Here is a 13,890-nt window from a genome sequence, read left to right on the forward strand (position 1 = left end):
GATCCGGGACGAGAGAGAGAGAGAGAGTGAGAGTGAGAGTGAGAGTGAGTGAGTGAGTGAGAAAAAAAAACCCGAACCCGGATCGTGCAGCCGGATGATTCCCGGGTCCAGGTCGGTCCCGGATCGGACACTGAAACCGCACGGATCTGGACTTTTACACTTCGGGTCCGCTCAACACTAGTCGTAAGCCCTAAAAGACCCAAGGCTACCAGGGATATTGGATATTAACAACCCGGCACCACCCTAGCCCATCATGGATAATGTCCAAACCAAACATGATGAGAAGGTTCAGCTCTAACAGTGGTCCTAAGGATGAGAACGCGTGAATTTAATTTTGGAGTGTAGGTAGATTTTATCCTATTATAATACCCAGTAAATTCTTAAGATAGATAAAATAAAAGGGTATAAAACTGCGCTGCCACCAGATGAATTCATGTTGGGTTTATTTGTTACAGGTCGACACGTTTCTGAGAGCTACATCCCCTTCATCAGGACAAAAGAAATACAACATATGGCTTTGGCCCTGATGAAGGGGACAATGCTGCCAGAAACGCGTCGACCTGTAACAAATAAATTCAACATTAATTCATCTGGCGGCAGTGCGGTTTTATACCCTTTTTTAATCTATCTTAAGAATTTCCACATGGGTACTGCGGCAGGTTACAGAGGGGTTGTGCCTTTCACAACCCTGCCAGGAGAGTGCTTTTTCAGTCTGTACCTCACCTTTTAACCAGATAAGACCCTATTTGCGCTGTCCATTATTTTAGTTAATACCCAGTAAATGAGATACCTGCCAGATGAAATTTGGCATCAGAACAGTCCGATAGTATCTAAACCTTTTGCAATCATTCAACATTTTGGAATTCAGTAGAACCTTAGTTTGACCCTTTATCAACCACAGTGTGATGCCGAGCACCCAGGTGTAATGAGATGCAAGACCACTAGGAGTCGCTAGATACCCTAGTAGAGGAGATCTGTGGGGAAGTTGAACAAGCCAGGGGTAAGAAATCGGGAGATCACGTCAGTAAGAGAGGGAGAGAGAGAAGCTGAAGTCAGTGTGCGAGCCGAGAGTCAGTAAACCAGAAAGTCACGTAAAGTACCGGGAAGAGAGCGGAGCCGGGGTCAGAAAACAAGCCGAGGTCGGTAACCAAGAGGGCAAGTCAGGCACATGGGAGAGTGCAGAGCCGGGAATCAGGAGCAAGTCGAAGGTCAGAGCAGCTGGGAGTCAAGACGGAGTAGGGGAGGAGACAGGATGGGGTACGAGGAACTAGGAAGCGGGGCAAGATCAGATGAGACACTTACGGGAACCAGAGATATGCAATGCAAAACAGGAACTATCACTGGCGGTGTTCCCGGTGGACTGGCTCCCAGATAAAGCAAGCCAGACCCCAGAACGAGGCTACAAAGAACAGACCCCCTCCCATACCAAACAGGACTTAAGGGTGCTTTACACGCTGCGACATCGCTACCGATATATCGTTGGGGTTATGTCATTAGTGACGCACATCCGGCGCCGGTAGCGTCATCGCAGTGTGTGACACCAAGGAGCGACGATCAACAATCGCAAAATCGTTCAAAATCGGTGATCGTTTACACGTCGCTCCTTTCCTTAATATCGTTGCTGCCACATGTGTGACACCGCAGGAACGACGAACATCTCCTTACCTGCGTCCACCGGCAATGCGGAAGGAAGGAGGTGGGCGGATGTTACGTCCCGCCATTCTCCGCCCCTTCGCTTCTATTGGACGCCTGCTGTGTAACGTCGCACGAACCGCCCCCTCTGTGCCGGCCAGAGCGACGTCACAGCGAAGGTAAGTCCGTGTGACGGGTGTAAGCGAGGTTGTCGGGCAGCGATTTGCCCGTGTTGCACAACCGATGGGGGCGGGTACGCTCGCTAGCGATATCGATACCGATATCGCAGCGTGTAAAGTACCCTTTAGACCGCTAAGAACAAATTCACTGGAAGAAAATATGAGGCCCAGTACAGGCTCTGCAGGAGAGCAGCGCACCGCTAATCAGAATCATGACACACAGATAATATTTGCCAAGACAAATAAGGTAAAAAAATAGGTAAGACTGGACTAGAGGGTTACTCGTGCTGCACCCCTGGAAGACGCATATGGCATCATGTTACTGCTCTAGTAACACTCACATCATGTAGAAAGACAATAGAAATTGTGCCTGAATGTTCATCTCAGGAATAACGCAGGGACAGAAGCTGAATTGCAAAATGTATTGTGCAGTTTTATTTATTTGCTACATATACGGTAATTTATTTTATTTATTATGTATTACTTATATACTATAAACATATTCTGCAGTGCTTTACATCGCTGTCCCCATTGGTGCTCACAATCTAAATTCAGTATGTCTTTGGAGTGTAGGAGTAACCCAGAAACCCACACAAACATGTGGAGACATTAAATGCTTCCGGGATCCGGCCCACCGCTCGAGCCACCACCGGGGACTCGAGCGGCGTTCCTCGCTCGTGAGTGAAAAGGGGGGAATTGATTGTGGGGATTTGATATTGTCCGTGACGCCACCCACGGTTGTGGTGAGATTGGTGACACCACCGCTGCTCTGGACGGGGATCCCGGGAGCGATGACAGGGAGCAGCCTGGATGTTAGTTCTCCCCTCCGTGGGTAGGGGGTTGGTTGTCCCGGGGCCCAGTGATGGGGTAGGGATGGATGGCAGGCGGGCTACGGGGCCTGGTGAGGTGCAGGGTCGCGGGGGCAGCGCTGTGCCGCACGGCACGGTGGTACTCACTCAGCCAATGATGAACACAGAGTCTCCGGTAGAGTCTCCCTACCCACGGAGGGGAGAACTAACAACAAAGCTGCTCCCTGTCACCGCTCCCGGGATCCCCGTCCAGAGCAGCGGTGGTGTCACCAATCTCACCACAACCGTGGGTGGCGTCACGGACAATAATCAAAACCCCCACAATCAAAATCCCCTTTTCACTCACGGGCGAGGAGCGCCGCTCAAGTCCCCGGGATCCGGCCCGCCGCTCGAGCCACCACCGAGCAGCAGCAGCAGCAGCAGCAGCCAGACCCGAGCAGTGGGAGAGCGCAGCGTCCCCTCCTCCGCCCGCGACATTTATGTGACCCATGACTATTGCTTTTTGGTCTGGGCCATTTGCAAATTCTTACCAGGAAAACAGCGATGGCCGCTCCAGTTATAGTTCCAGCAAGAACATCTCTCCAGTGGTTCCGGTATTCAGCCACTCGCAGCAAACAGAGCAGCCAGGACGGAGACAGCAGTGCCAGGCACAGGGAGGGCTTTACCAGCCGGGAGCCCTTCACTTTCAGCACGAGGGTGACGTACATCTGCGGGCATCAACAAATGACCATTGAGATTCCTGTATCTCGCCCTACTCTGTATACTCTACATACGATTATGGGAGACTTCTCTTGTGCTGCCCCTTCTTTACAATTTACTTCCTCCCCTGACACTGAAATTTCCAGACTCTCGGTGCTGGCATAAGTCAAATCTCTTCGTCAATTGTATAACGAAACACAACTAGTCCATATCTATAGGTTTAGATTAACATTACGCAAACTTGGCACCAAATTTTTACTCTTTTCGATATATTTATATCTGGACTTACCTCTAGATGAAGGATGACTTAATGGACATCTATGATAATGGGGGAAATTTATGACCAAAAATGGAAGACATTTGAAAAAGTAAAGTAACGAAAACCAAATTTAACTGACCGTAGTGTAAACTGCGGCATACGCTCCAAGTGCTGCCGGTTTGGAGGGGAAGGCTTTCCGAGCCTCGATGATGAGATCTGGATCCCCGTCACAAGCGTAGGGTGTGGATATGTACTGCATGTGAGACTTACATCCCAGGGCGGTGTAATTGGGACGGCAGACCGACAAGAAGTGAGGGGCCTGGTTACCGGTGACTGTCTGCACAGCTCCAGCAAAGATCACGGTGCAAAACAGACCAAATGAAAAAAGCCCTAAGATATAAAAAAAATTAATCAAACTTTTTTTATGAATTTTTTTGAACAAATTTGTTGGAATTAGTAACTAAAGGGCCTAGATAGCGATATCAAGACCCTGCGCCCTTCTCTGTAGCAACCATGGTGGCTTTATTATAGCTGATGTTAATGCAAAAATGTAAAGTCTGAGTGTCAATGAGACTAACAGGTCTACAAAAGGTTGGGTGCAGAGGTAACAGGAGCCATCAGACCCTGGTTAAGAAGCCCTAATGTCACATAATCAGACACTGGTTTTATAAATGACACATGGTAGTTCGGCCCTATTTGTCACGGGGTATGAAATGACAGAAGAGGGGCTCCGAGGCTGGCCCTCAGATTTGAGACCCTGTGCTGTCCCTTATGTCATAGGTAGGCTTGATGGTAGCCAGGTCTGAGTCCCCAGCATGACCCTGACTCCTGTCCAAGCCCTGATCTTACTCCCCCTCTCTCCCACCCTTGGGGCGGGCCGGAAACACAGTAATAAAAGAAAACCCCACAGAAACGACACTGACAAGGGAGAACGAAAACTTGTACACTCTGCACTCAAACACAAAGGAGAAACAATACGTGTGCAGGGGAATAAGGGAAAGATGTAAACACACAACAGGGAAACTTCCACACCACTCAAAATCACAACTACAGATCACCATGAACTGGACCACCACTAAGACCAGAATCGCTGGAGCTAAGCTGGAAGAAACCAGTACCTTAAATAGGAAGGAGACAGCTGCACGTGGCAATTAGCAACCTGAACTCCTAGTTCCTGCTCGCCAGTCTGCAGGAATTAACTCCTGCAGGGCTGGACACCAGTGAACCTGAATCAGCCGACGCCCGGCTCTGGCTGAACAACTCTGAAATATCAGGTTGCTTGTCAGACTCTGTAGTGTGAACAGAATTCGACGCTGCCGTACCACCAAAGTGCGTGCAGAGCCAAACATCGGATGACACTATTACAGATTTTGCACTAAGGCCCAACAGCTATAAGTAACACTCATACACAAAAGATAGCTTTGACCGTCGTTCTGGACTGGACTATGCAGAATGCTCCAATGTTCACTATGAGACATAGATTCCACTGTGTCCTCCAGATTCCTCTGGTGGTGGCTGAAAGCAAAAGGACTGGCCATCATCTGAAATCAGACATGCTGGATCCTTATCTCCCCTGACATCTTCTGTCAGGGAACAGTTGGCACTAGGGGTGGACATATCATTGGTGCAGCCTGTGGAGCCGCACAGGGGCCCAAGTGGTAAGGGGTGGCATATCTACCTCCAGAGCAGGTGGAATTGAGCATTTTGATGAACTCTTGGGCTGCAAAGGGACCGGATATTGTTCTTGCACAGGGGCCCTTTTGTCTGTGTCCACCAGTGGTCAGGAGGCCTCCATATGTATTACACTGATGACTAAGCCTAGTCTAATGTGTATTGGTATCTGTACACTTCTCCCTCCAGGAGACAATTTATGTCTCCATACCCATTAGGGTAAAGTTATCTGAACCCGCTGATTTCGGTGGGATCATCTGACCTTCTTCTGTGTATATAGGGGTTTCCTAACTCTCCCCTGGTAGTTGGAAAAAAGATTTGGAAGTTAGAAGTTCAACACCTGATCGTTTTGGGGTTTTTTTGTCCAGGGGAAAAAAGTCACTGACAGAGGTGTCTGGCAGCAGCTTTCTTCTCTCTCCCCATTGAAAACACATGAACATGGTGGAGACAAGCACTCGTTTGGACGGGAGAATCGGGAGATAAGGATGTCAAATATTTCATATGCATGACTGGATTTACTTGTCCGATAAAGTCAGGGTAAACAAACGTCTTGCCTTTTTTTTCAATCTGGACTGACTGCCATTATTTTCAGTTGGGTAGACCTATAGGTTCCCCTGGAATATAATTGGGTAGGTGGTAAGATAAAGATGTACCCACTTGTATTTTGTAACTTAAGGCCGCTTTACACGCTACGACATCGCTAAAGCAATCTCGTTGGGGTCACGGAATTTGTGACGCACATCCGGCCGCGTTAGCGATATCGTTGCGTGTGACACGTATTAGCGATTTTGAATCGTTGCAGAAACGTGCAAAATCGCTAATCTGTGACATCCCCCCTAATCTCGATTATCATTGCTGCTGCAGCTAGTGATGTAGTTCCTCAATCCTGCGGCAGCACACATCGCTACGTGTGGCACCGCAGGAACGAGGAACCTCTCCTTACCTGCATCCAACCCGCAATGAGGAAGGAAGGAGGTGGGCGGCATGTTCGTCCCACTCATCTCCGCCCATTCGCTTCTATTGGGCGGCCGCTTAGTGACGTCGCTGTGACGCCGAACGAACCGCCCCCTTAGAAAGGAGGCGGTTCGCCGGTCACAGCGACGTCGCCGGGCAGGTAAGTAGTGTGACGGGTCTGAGCGATGTTGTGCACCACGGGCAGCGATTTTCCCGTGACGCACAACCGATGGGGGCGTGTACTCACGCTAGCGATATCGGTACCGATATCGCGTGTAAAGCGGCCTTAATACTTAATCCACCTTGGTGACAGTTGTCTTACTGGGCCTAGCAACTTCGAGCCATGTCAGGTCATCGAGACGGAAAACTCACCCAAGATCCTGACAATGCGTCGCAGAAGAGGATTGAAGAAGCAACAATCTCCACAAGAAATGATCTTCTCCCTGTTACTCCATCGTGGATTGATAAGAACGGTGGACACTTCTCCCAGGAGGATCTGTAATCAGAAGACAACTCAACATTAGTGCCACATATCATGGCCAGATAACTGGACACTATATCCATTTAATCTTGTAAAACATCACATGCCAAACAAAGGCCATAAATGTGGAGCCTGTCCATTAATTTTGCTGCTAGGAGAACCTCAATACTTCTACTAAGGATTTCCACTGCATTTTAGAAAATGGCTGAGCGAAATATAAGTGCGACCATCCCTAATCTTGGCTAATAGACTGGTTCAGAGTACCAGTTGTCTGAATGCTTGGGTGTTGAGTGGAGTTGAGGTGAGATATTTTTGGACACTTCTTGATATGGAGGAGGTTCAGAGTCAGGAGGGGTGGAGTGACAGATGGCCAGTGGATTGGTTAGAGGATGTGCCTGGTGAGGAGTCAGTTCTCCATGAGAGTTCGTGGACTTAATATCTGGCATGGATTGAGGGCCTGACAGGGAACCCGGAGGTATACTCGTAAGGTACAGATCCTACTGCTCACCCTAACGGGCTTAGAGAGGCAAGCAGCTAGAGAGCCATCAGGCCCCAGAATCGGACAGCGGTGATAACGGTGGGGGAAATTAGGCACAGGTACAGCTAAATCCTAGGAGCGACGATGAACGAGCGAAAAACAGTCAAAAATCGCTGATCTCTGTCACGTCATTCATTTTCACAATGTCGCTCCAGCTGCAGGTACGATGTTGTTCCTCGTTCCTGTGGCAGCACACATCGCTGTGTATGAAACAGCAGGAACGACAAACATCTCCTTACCTGCCTCCACCGTCAATGCGGAAGGAAGGAGGTGGGCGGGATGTTACGTCCCGCTCATCTCTGCCCCTCTGCTTCTATTGGCCGGCCGCTTAGTGCCGTCGTGGTGACGCCGGACGCACCTCCCCCTTGGAGGAGGGATTGTTCGGCGGTCACAGCGACGTCGCTGAACAGGTATGTGCGTGTGAAGCTGCCGTAGCGATAATGTTCGCTACGGCAGCGATCACCAGATATCGTATGTACGACGGGGGCGGGTGCTATCGCGCTCGACATCGCTAGCCGATGCTAGCGATGTCACAAAGTGTAAAGTACCCCTAAAGGCCACTTTACACGCAGAGATAAATCTTTGGCAGATCTGTGGTTGCAGTGAAATCATGGACATATTCTTCCATTTGTACACAGCAACAAATCTGACACTGATTGTCCACAATTTCACTGCAACCACAGAGCTGCCAAAGATTTATCTCTGTGTGTAAAGTGGCCTTTAGTGTCACACATTGTGCCCGAAGTGATCCCAACGCACAGACTCTTTCTGGAATAGGGGTGCGGAGCCCCAACGACCTGGCGTCCGTACCTTCCTACAAATGTAAGTACAAATGAAAAAGCTGGATTGAAAACTGATTGTCACCTTTAAACTTTGGGGCTGACGAGAACTTTAGACAAGAACATTGTGAAAAATAAAACAAAGTAGATTCTTCACCAAATCTATTCGATTCTCTTAGGATCGCAAAGGCTGAGGTTTTCTGCCGCGTCCTCTAAGACTATTGAAAGGGGTTCCCCCGGGCATGTGTGATCTTAAATCCTGTAGATCTTCCTCACCTGTACCGCGTACCCTATGATCATTCAGGAACCCCAGACTTTTAGAAAATGCTCAGAAATGTGGAATGGAAGAATAACAAGATAACTAGAGACAATCAAGAGAATCATGAACACATCATCAAAAACCTAAAGACCAAAACAATACTAATACTATTCATATTGCGGAAAGGATTCCAGGAAACAGGATATTCTAGAAACACTATTGTGACCGGGTTTCTAGAAAACAGAATATTATGGAGAAACATTTATATTGAATCTAGGAATCCAAAACAGGATATTCTGGAGGATTACTATTACTTTTACTATTACTATCACAACTAGGATACTAGAAGGCAGGACATAGTGAAACACTATTCATATCACACCTAGGATACTACAAGGCAGGACATTGTAGTGAAACACTATTCATATCACACCTAGGATACTACAAGGCAGGACATTGTAGTGAAACACTATTCATATCACAACTAGGATACTACAAGGCAGGACATTGTAGTGAAACACTATTCATATCACAACTAGGATACTACAAGGGAGGACATTGTAGTGAAACACTATTCATATCACACCTAGGATACTACAAGGGAGGACATTGTAGTGAAACACTATTCATATCACACCTAGGATACTACAAGGCAGGACATTGTAGTGAAACACTATTCATATCACAACTAGGATACTACAAGGCAGGACATTGTAGTGAAACACTATTCATATCACAACTAGGATACTACAAGGGAGGACATTGTAGTGAAACACTATTCATATCACACCTAGGATACTACAAGGCAGGACATTGTAGTGAAACACTATTCATATCACACCTAGGATACTACAAGGGAGGACATTGTAGTGAAACACTATTGATATCACACCTAGGATACTACAAGGCAGGACATTGTAGTGAAACACTATTCATATCACAACTAGGATACTACAAGGCAGGACATTGTGGTGAAACACTAATCATATCACAACTAGGATACTACAAGGCAGGACATTGAAATGAAACACTAATCATATCACTACTAGGATACTACAAGGGAGGACATTGTAGTGAAACACTAATCATATCACTACTAGGATACTACAAGGGAGGACATTGTAGTGAAATACTATTCATATGACAACTAGGATACTACAAGGGAGGACATTGTGGTGAAACACTATTCATATCACAACTAGGATACTACAAGGCAGGACATTGTAGTGAAACACTAATCATATCACAACTAGGATACTACAAGGGAGGACATTGTAGTGAAACACTAATCATATCACAACTAGGATACTACAAGGCAGGACATTGTAGTGAAACACTAATCATATCACTACTATGGTAGGATACTACAAGGGAGGACATTGTGGTGAAAAACTATCCCTATTCATATCCCTACTAGGATACTACAAGGCAGGACATTGTAGTCGAACAATAGAAGAGATAATCATTTCTCTATTTCCAAGCAATGAAAATCATTGTTTTTTGTTGGTGCACGGTGAACGTTTCACGGCCAACAATACAATAGATATTGTAATTTGGAGACATTGGTCGGAAAATCTATTAAAAATTTTTTTTATTCTTTATCTTTTATCCTCATGACCTACATTGGATATTATCTTACCTGGAATAATGGCGACCTACTCGATCTGCAATGTTCATTCATTTGTGATGACCTTCTGGTGGTTATTATATAACTTTTGAGAATTGCTGTCTTCACTACATTAAGTGGAAATATTTGGTTTCTTCATGTGTAAGGAATGTACAAGAAAGAAATGGTCTTGAGAAGCCTCGGGCCCCCGAGCACACGCGCAATAACCAAGTCAGCACTCTGATCCCTGCTGTCGCCCTGTCGTACGCCGTTATGTCAGATTACCGTTATGTGACAACCACAGATAGATAATCTCCCCGGAATATCCACAGTCTCATTGTATACACCTAAAGAAAATATACCTACCGTGAGGACTGGCAGCACCGTGATCAGCGGGTACAGGATCCGCGGAGGAACCCGGCTGGCACTTTCAGGACCCGGATAAGGTTTCGATAAAGTACTGTCATAGCAGAAGAATCCCTGGGAATGGACAGGGAAGGTGTCCGTGTACTCAAAGTGGTAGGAAAGGATAACCGTGCCGGCCATCAGGACGAGCTGGAAATAGAGCATCTTGTCAGACGAGCGAAGGATGAGGATAAAGGACAAGAAAGATGAACCGAGAGGGAAGGAAGGGTTAGAGAGAAAGAATGAAGGAGCAAGAGACAAGGAAGAGAAGAAAGGAAAAAGACGGATGTACGCCGATTGGTCGTAGGATCTGCAAAATAATGGGTTTGAAGTAGAGCACAGAAGGCTACAAATAAGGAGGAAGACAAGAAAGTACAAAGGGATAGCAAGAGACACAAAAGAAGGACAAAGCGAGAGATGTGAGGAACCCGGTGAAGCCGTCATCACTGCCCTCACATTTTGTCACGTCTTCCACACCCATCACCATGTCAAGTCCTTCACAATCCCGCCACATCATGTCACACGTGCCCCACTTTCATCGCTTCATGTCTCACCCTCTCATAGCTACGTGGGTTGCAAAAAACACACAGGTCCATCACTTTCAGCCTTCCTGGACCAGTTTTACATTCTCAACGCCATTTGTTATGAGAAAAGCTTCAATAATGACTATAAATGCTGATATAGTGTATTACCAACTCTTGTGGCTGGCATTCCACAGTGACTGCTCTAACTGTAAAGAACCCTTTCCTGTTTAGCTGCTGTTACAACATTTTCTCCACATACAGTCATATGAAAAAGTTTTGGCACCCCTACTAATGTTAACCTTTTTTCATTATAACAATTTGGGTTTTTGCTATTTCAGTTTCATATATCTAATAACTGATGGACTGAGTAATATTTCTGGATTGAAATGAGGTTTATTGTACTAACAGAAAATGTGCAATCCGCATCTAAACTAAATTTGACCGGTGCAAAAGTATGGGCACCTCAACATAAAAGTGGCATTAATATTTTGTAGATCCTCCTTTTGCAAAAATCACAGCCTCTAGTCGCTTCCTGTAGCTTTTAATGAGTTCCTGGATCCTGGATGAAGGTATATTTGACCATTCCTGTTTACAAAACAATTCCAGTTCAGGTAAGTTTGATGGTCGCCGAGCATGGACAGCCGCTTCACATCATCCCACAGATTTTCAATGATATTTAGGTCTGGGGACTGGGATGGCCATTCCAGAACATTGTAATTGTTCCTCTGCATGAATGCCTGAGTAGATTTGGAGCGGTGTTTTGGATCATTGTCTTGCTGAAATATCCATCCCCTGCGTAACTTCAACTTCGTCACTGGTTCTTGCACATTATTGTCAAGAATCTGCTGATACTGAGTTGAATCCATGCGACCCTCAACTTTAACAAGATTCCCAGTGCCGGCATTGGCCACACAGCCCCAAAGCATGATGGAACCTCCACCAAATATTACTGTGGGTGGCAAGTGCTTTTCTTGGAATGCCGTGTTTTTTTGCCTCCATGCATAACGCCTTTTTGTATGACCAAGCAACTCAATCTTTGTTTCATCAGTCCACAGGACCTTCTTCCAAAATGTAACTGGCTTGTCCAAATGTGCTTTTGCATACCTCAGGCGACTGTTTGTGGCATGCTTGCAGAAGCGGCTTCTTTCGAATCACTCTCCCATACAGCTTCTCCTTGTGCAACGTGCGCTGTATTGTTGACTGATGCACATTGACACCATCTGCAGCAAGATGATGCTGCAGGTCTTTGGAAGTGACCTGTGGATTGTCCTTGACTGTTCTCACCATTCTTCTTCTCTGCCTTTCTGATATTTTTCTTGGCCTGCCACTTCTGGGCTTAACAAGAACTGTACCTGTGTTCTTCCATTTCCTTACTATGTTCCTCACAGTGGAAACTGACAGTTTAAATCTCTGAGACATCTTTTTGTACCTTCCCCTGAACAACTATGTTGAGTAATCTTTGTTTTCAGATCATTTGAGAGTTGTTTTGAGGAGCCCATGATGCCACTCTTCATGGGAGATTCAAATAGGAGAACAACTTGCAAGTGGCCACCTTAAATACCTTTTCTCATGATTGGATACACCTGCCTCTGAAGTTCAAAGCTCAATGAAGTTACAAAACTAATTTAGTGCTTTAGTAAGTCAGTAATAAGTAGTTAGGAGTGTTCAAAACAAGAAATTCATAAGGGTGTCCATACTTTTGCACCGGTCAAATTTTGTTTAAATACGGATTGCACATTTTCTGTTAGTACAATAAACCTCATTTCAATCCAGAAATATTACTCAGTCCATCAGTTATTAGATATATGAAACTGAAATTGCTGTTGCAAAACCCCAAATTATTATAAGGAAAAAAGGTTAACATTAATAGGGGTGCCCAAACTTTTTCATATGACTGTATAAATATCCCCTGGTTTCTGGAAGGAATCATTCATGTGCCAGCCCCTTGTATTGACCCCACATGTACTTATACATATAAATGAAGTCTCCTCTGAGGTCATATTTTTTTTTTTTGCTAAACCAGCTCAACTTTTGCACTGTAGAAGAGGCCCTCCATCCCATCTAATGTGAGAGAGTCCCTCCATCCCTTGTAATGTAGGAGAGGCCCTCCATACAGAGCCCCTCCATCCTGTGTAATATACAGTGCCTAGTGAAAGTATTCGGCCCCCTTGAATTTTTCAACCTTTTCCCAGATTTCAGGCTTCAAACATAAAGATAAAAATGTTAATGTTCTGGTGAAGAATCAACAACAAGTGGACACAATTGTGAAGGTGAACGATATTTATTGCTTATTTTAAATTTTTGTAAAAAATAAAAAGCTGAAAATTGGGGCGTGCAATATTATTCATCCCCTTTACTTTCAGTGCAGCAAACTCACTCCAGAAGGTCATTGAGAATCTCTGAATGATCCAATGTTGTCCTAAGTGACTGATGATGATAAATATAAGCCCCTGTGTGTAATCAAGTCTCCGTATAAATGCCCCTGCTCTGTGATAGTCTCACTGTTCTGTTTAAAACACAGAGAGCATCATGAAGACCAAGGAACACAACAGGCAGGTCCGCGATACTGTTGTGGAAAAGTTTAAAGCCGTATTTGGTTACAAAAAGATTTCCAAAACTTTAAACATCCCAAGGAGCACTGTGTAAATGGATATTGAAATGGAAGGAGTATCATACCACTACAAATCTACCAAGACCCGGCCGTCCATCCAAACTTTCATCTCATACAAGGAGAAGACTGATCAGAGATGCAGCCAAGAGGCCCATGATCACTCTGGATGATCTGCAGAGATCTACAGCTGAGGTGGGAGAGTCTGTCCATAGGACAGTAATCAGTCGTACACTGCACAAATCTGGCCTTTATGGAAGAGTGGCAAGGAGAAAGCCATTGCTCAAAGATATCCATGAAAAGTGTTGTTTAAAGTTTGCCACAAGCCACCTGAGAGACACCAAACATGTGGAAGAAAGTGCTCTGGTCAGATGAAACCAAATTCGAACTTTTTGGGAACAATGCCAAACGATATGTTTGGCGTAAAAGCAACACAGCTCATCACCCTGAACACACCATCCCCACTGTCAAACATGGTGGTATCAGC

The 13,890-nt window shown here is 45.7% G+C and overlaps 1 protein-coding gene across 2 annotated transcripts in view; it reads right to left on the reverse strand.

Moving 5' to 3' along the window:
- Positions 1-13,890, reverse strand: part of PLPPR2 (phospholipid phosphatase related 2) — a 37,257-nt gene that overhangs the window by 14,069 nt on the left and 9,298 nt on the right. For both annotated transcript variants that reach the window (XM_075346579.1, XM_075346580.1), the window contains exons 3-6: positions 10,233-10,421; positions 6,576-6,699; positions 3,718-3,968; positions 3,151-3,327 (exon numbers count right to left, since the gene is read on the reverse strand). In XM_075346579.1, coding sequence (XP_075202694.1) covers positions 3,151-3,327; positions 3,718-3,968; positions 6,576-6,699; positions 10,233-10,421 — 741 coding nt within the window. The remainder of the gene's footprint in view (positions 1-3,150; positions 3,328-3,717; positions 3,969-6,575; positions 6,700-10,232; positions 10,422-13,890) is intronic.

The sequence above is a fragment of the Anomaloglossus baeobatrachus genome, chromosome 4, assembly GCF_048569485.1.
Source record: "Anomaloglossus baeobatrachus isolate aAnoBae1 chromosome 4, aAnoBae1.hap1, whole genome shotgun sequence".
Lineage (NCBI taxonomy): Eukaryota > Metazoa > Chordata > Amphibia > Anura > Aromobatidae > Anomaloglossus > Anomaloglossus baeobatrachus.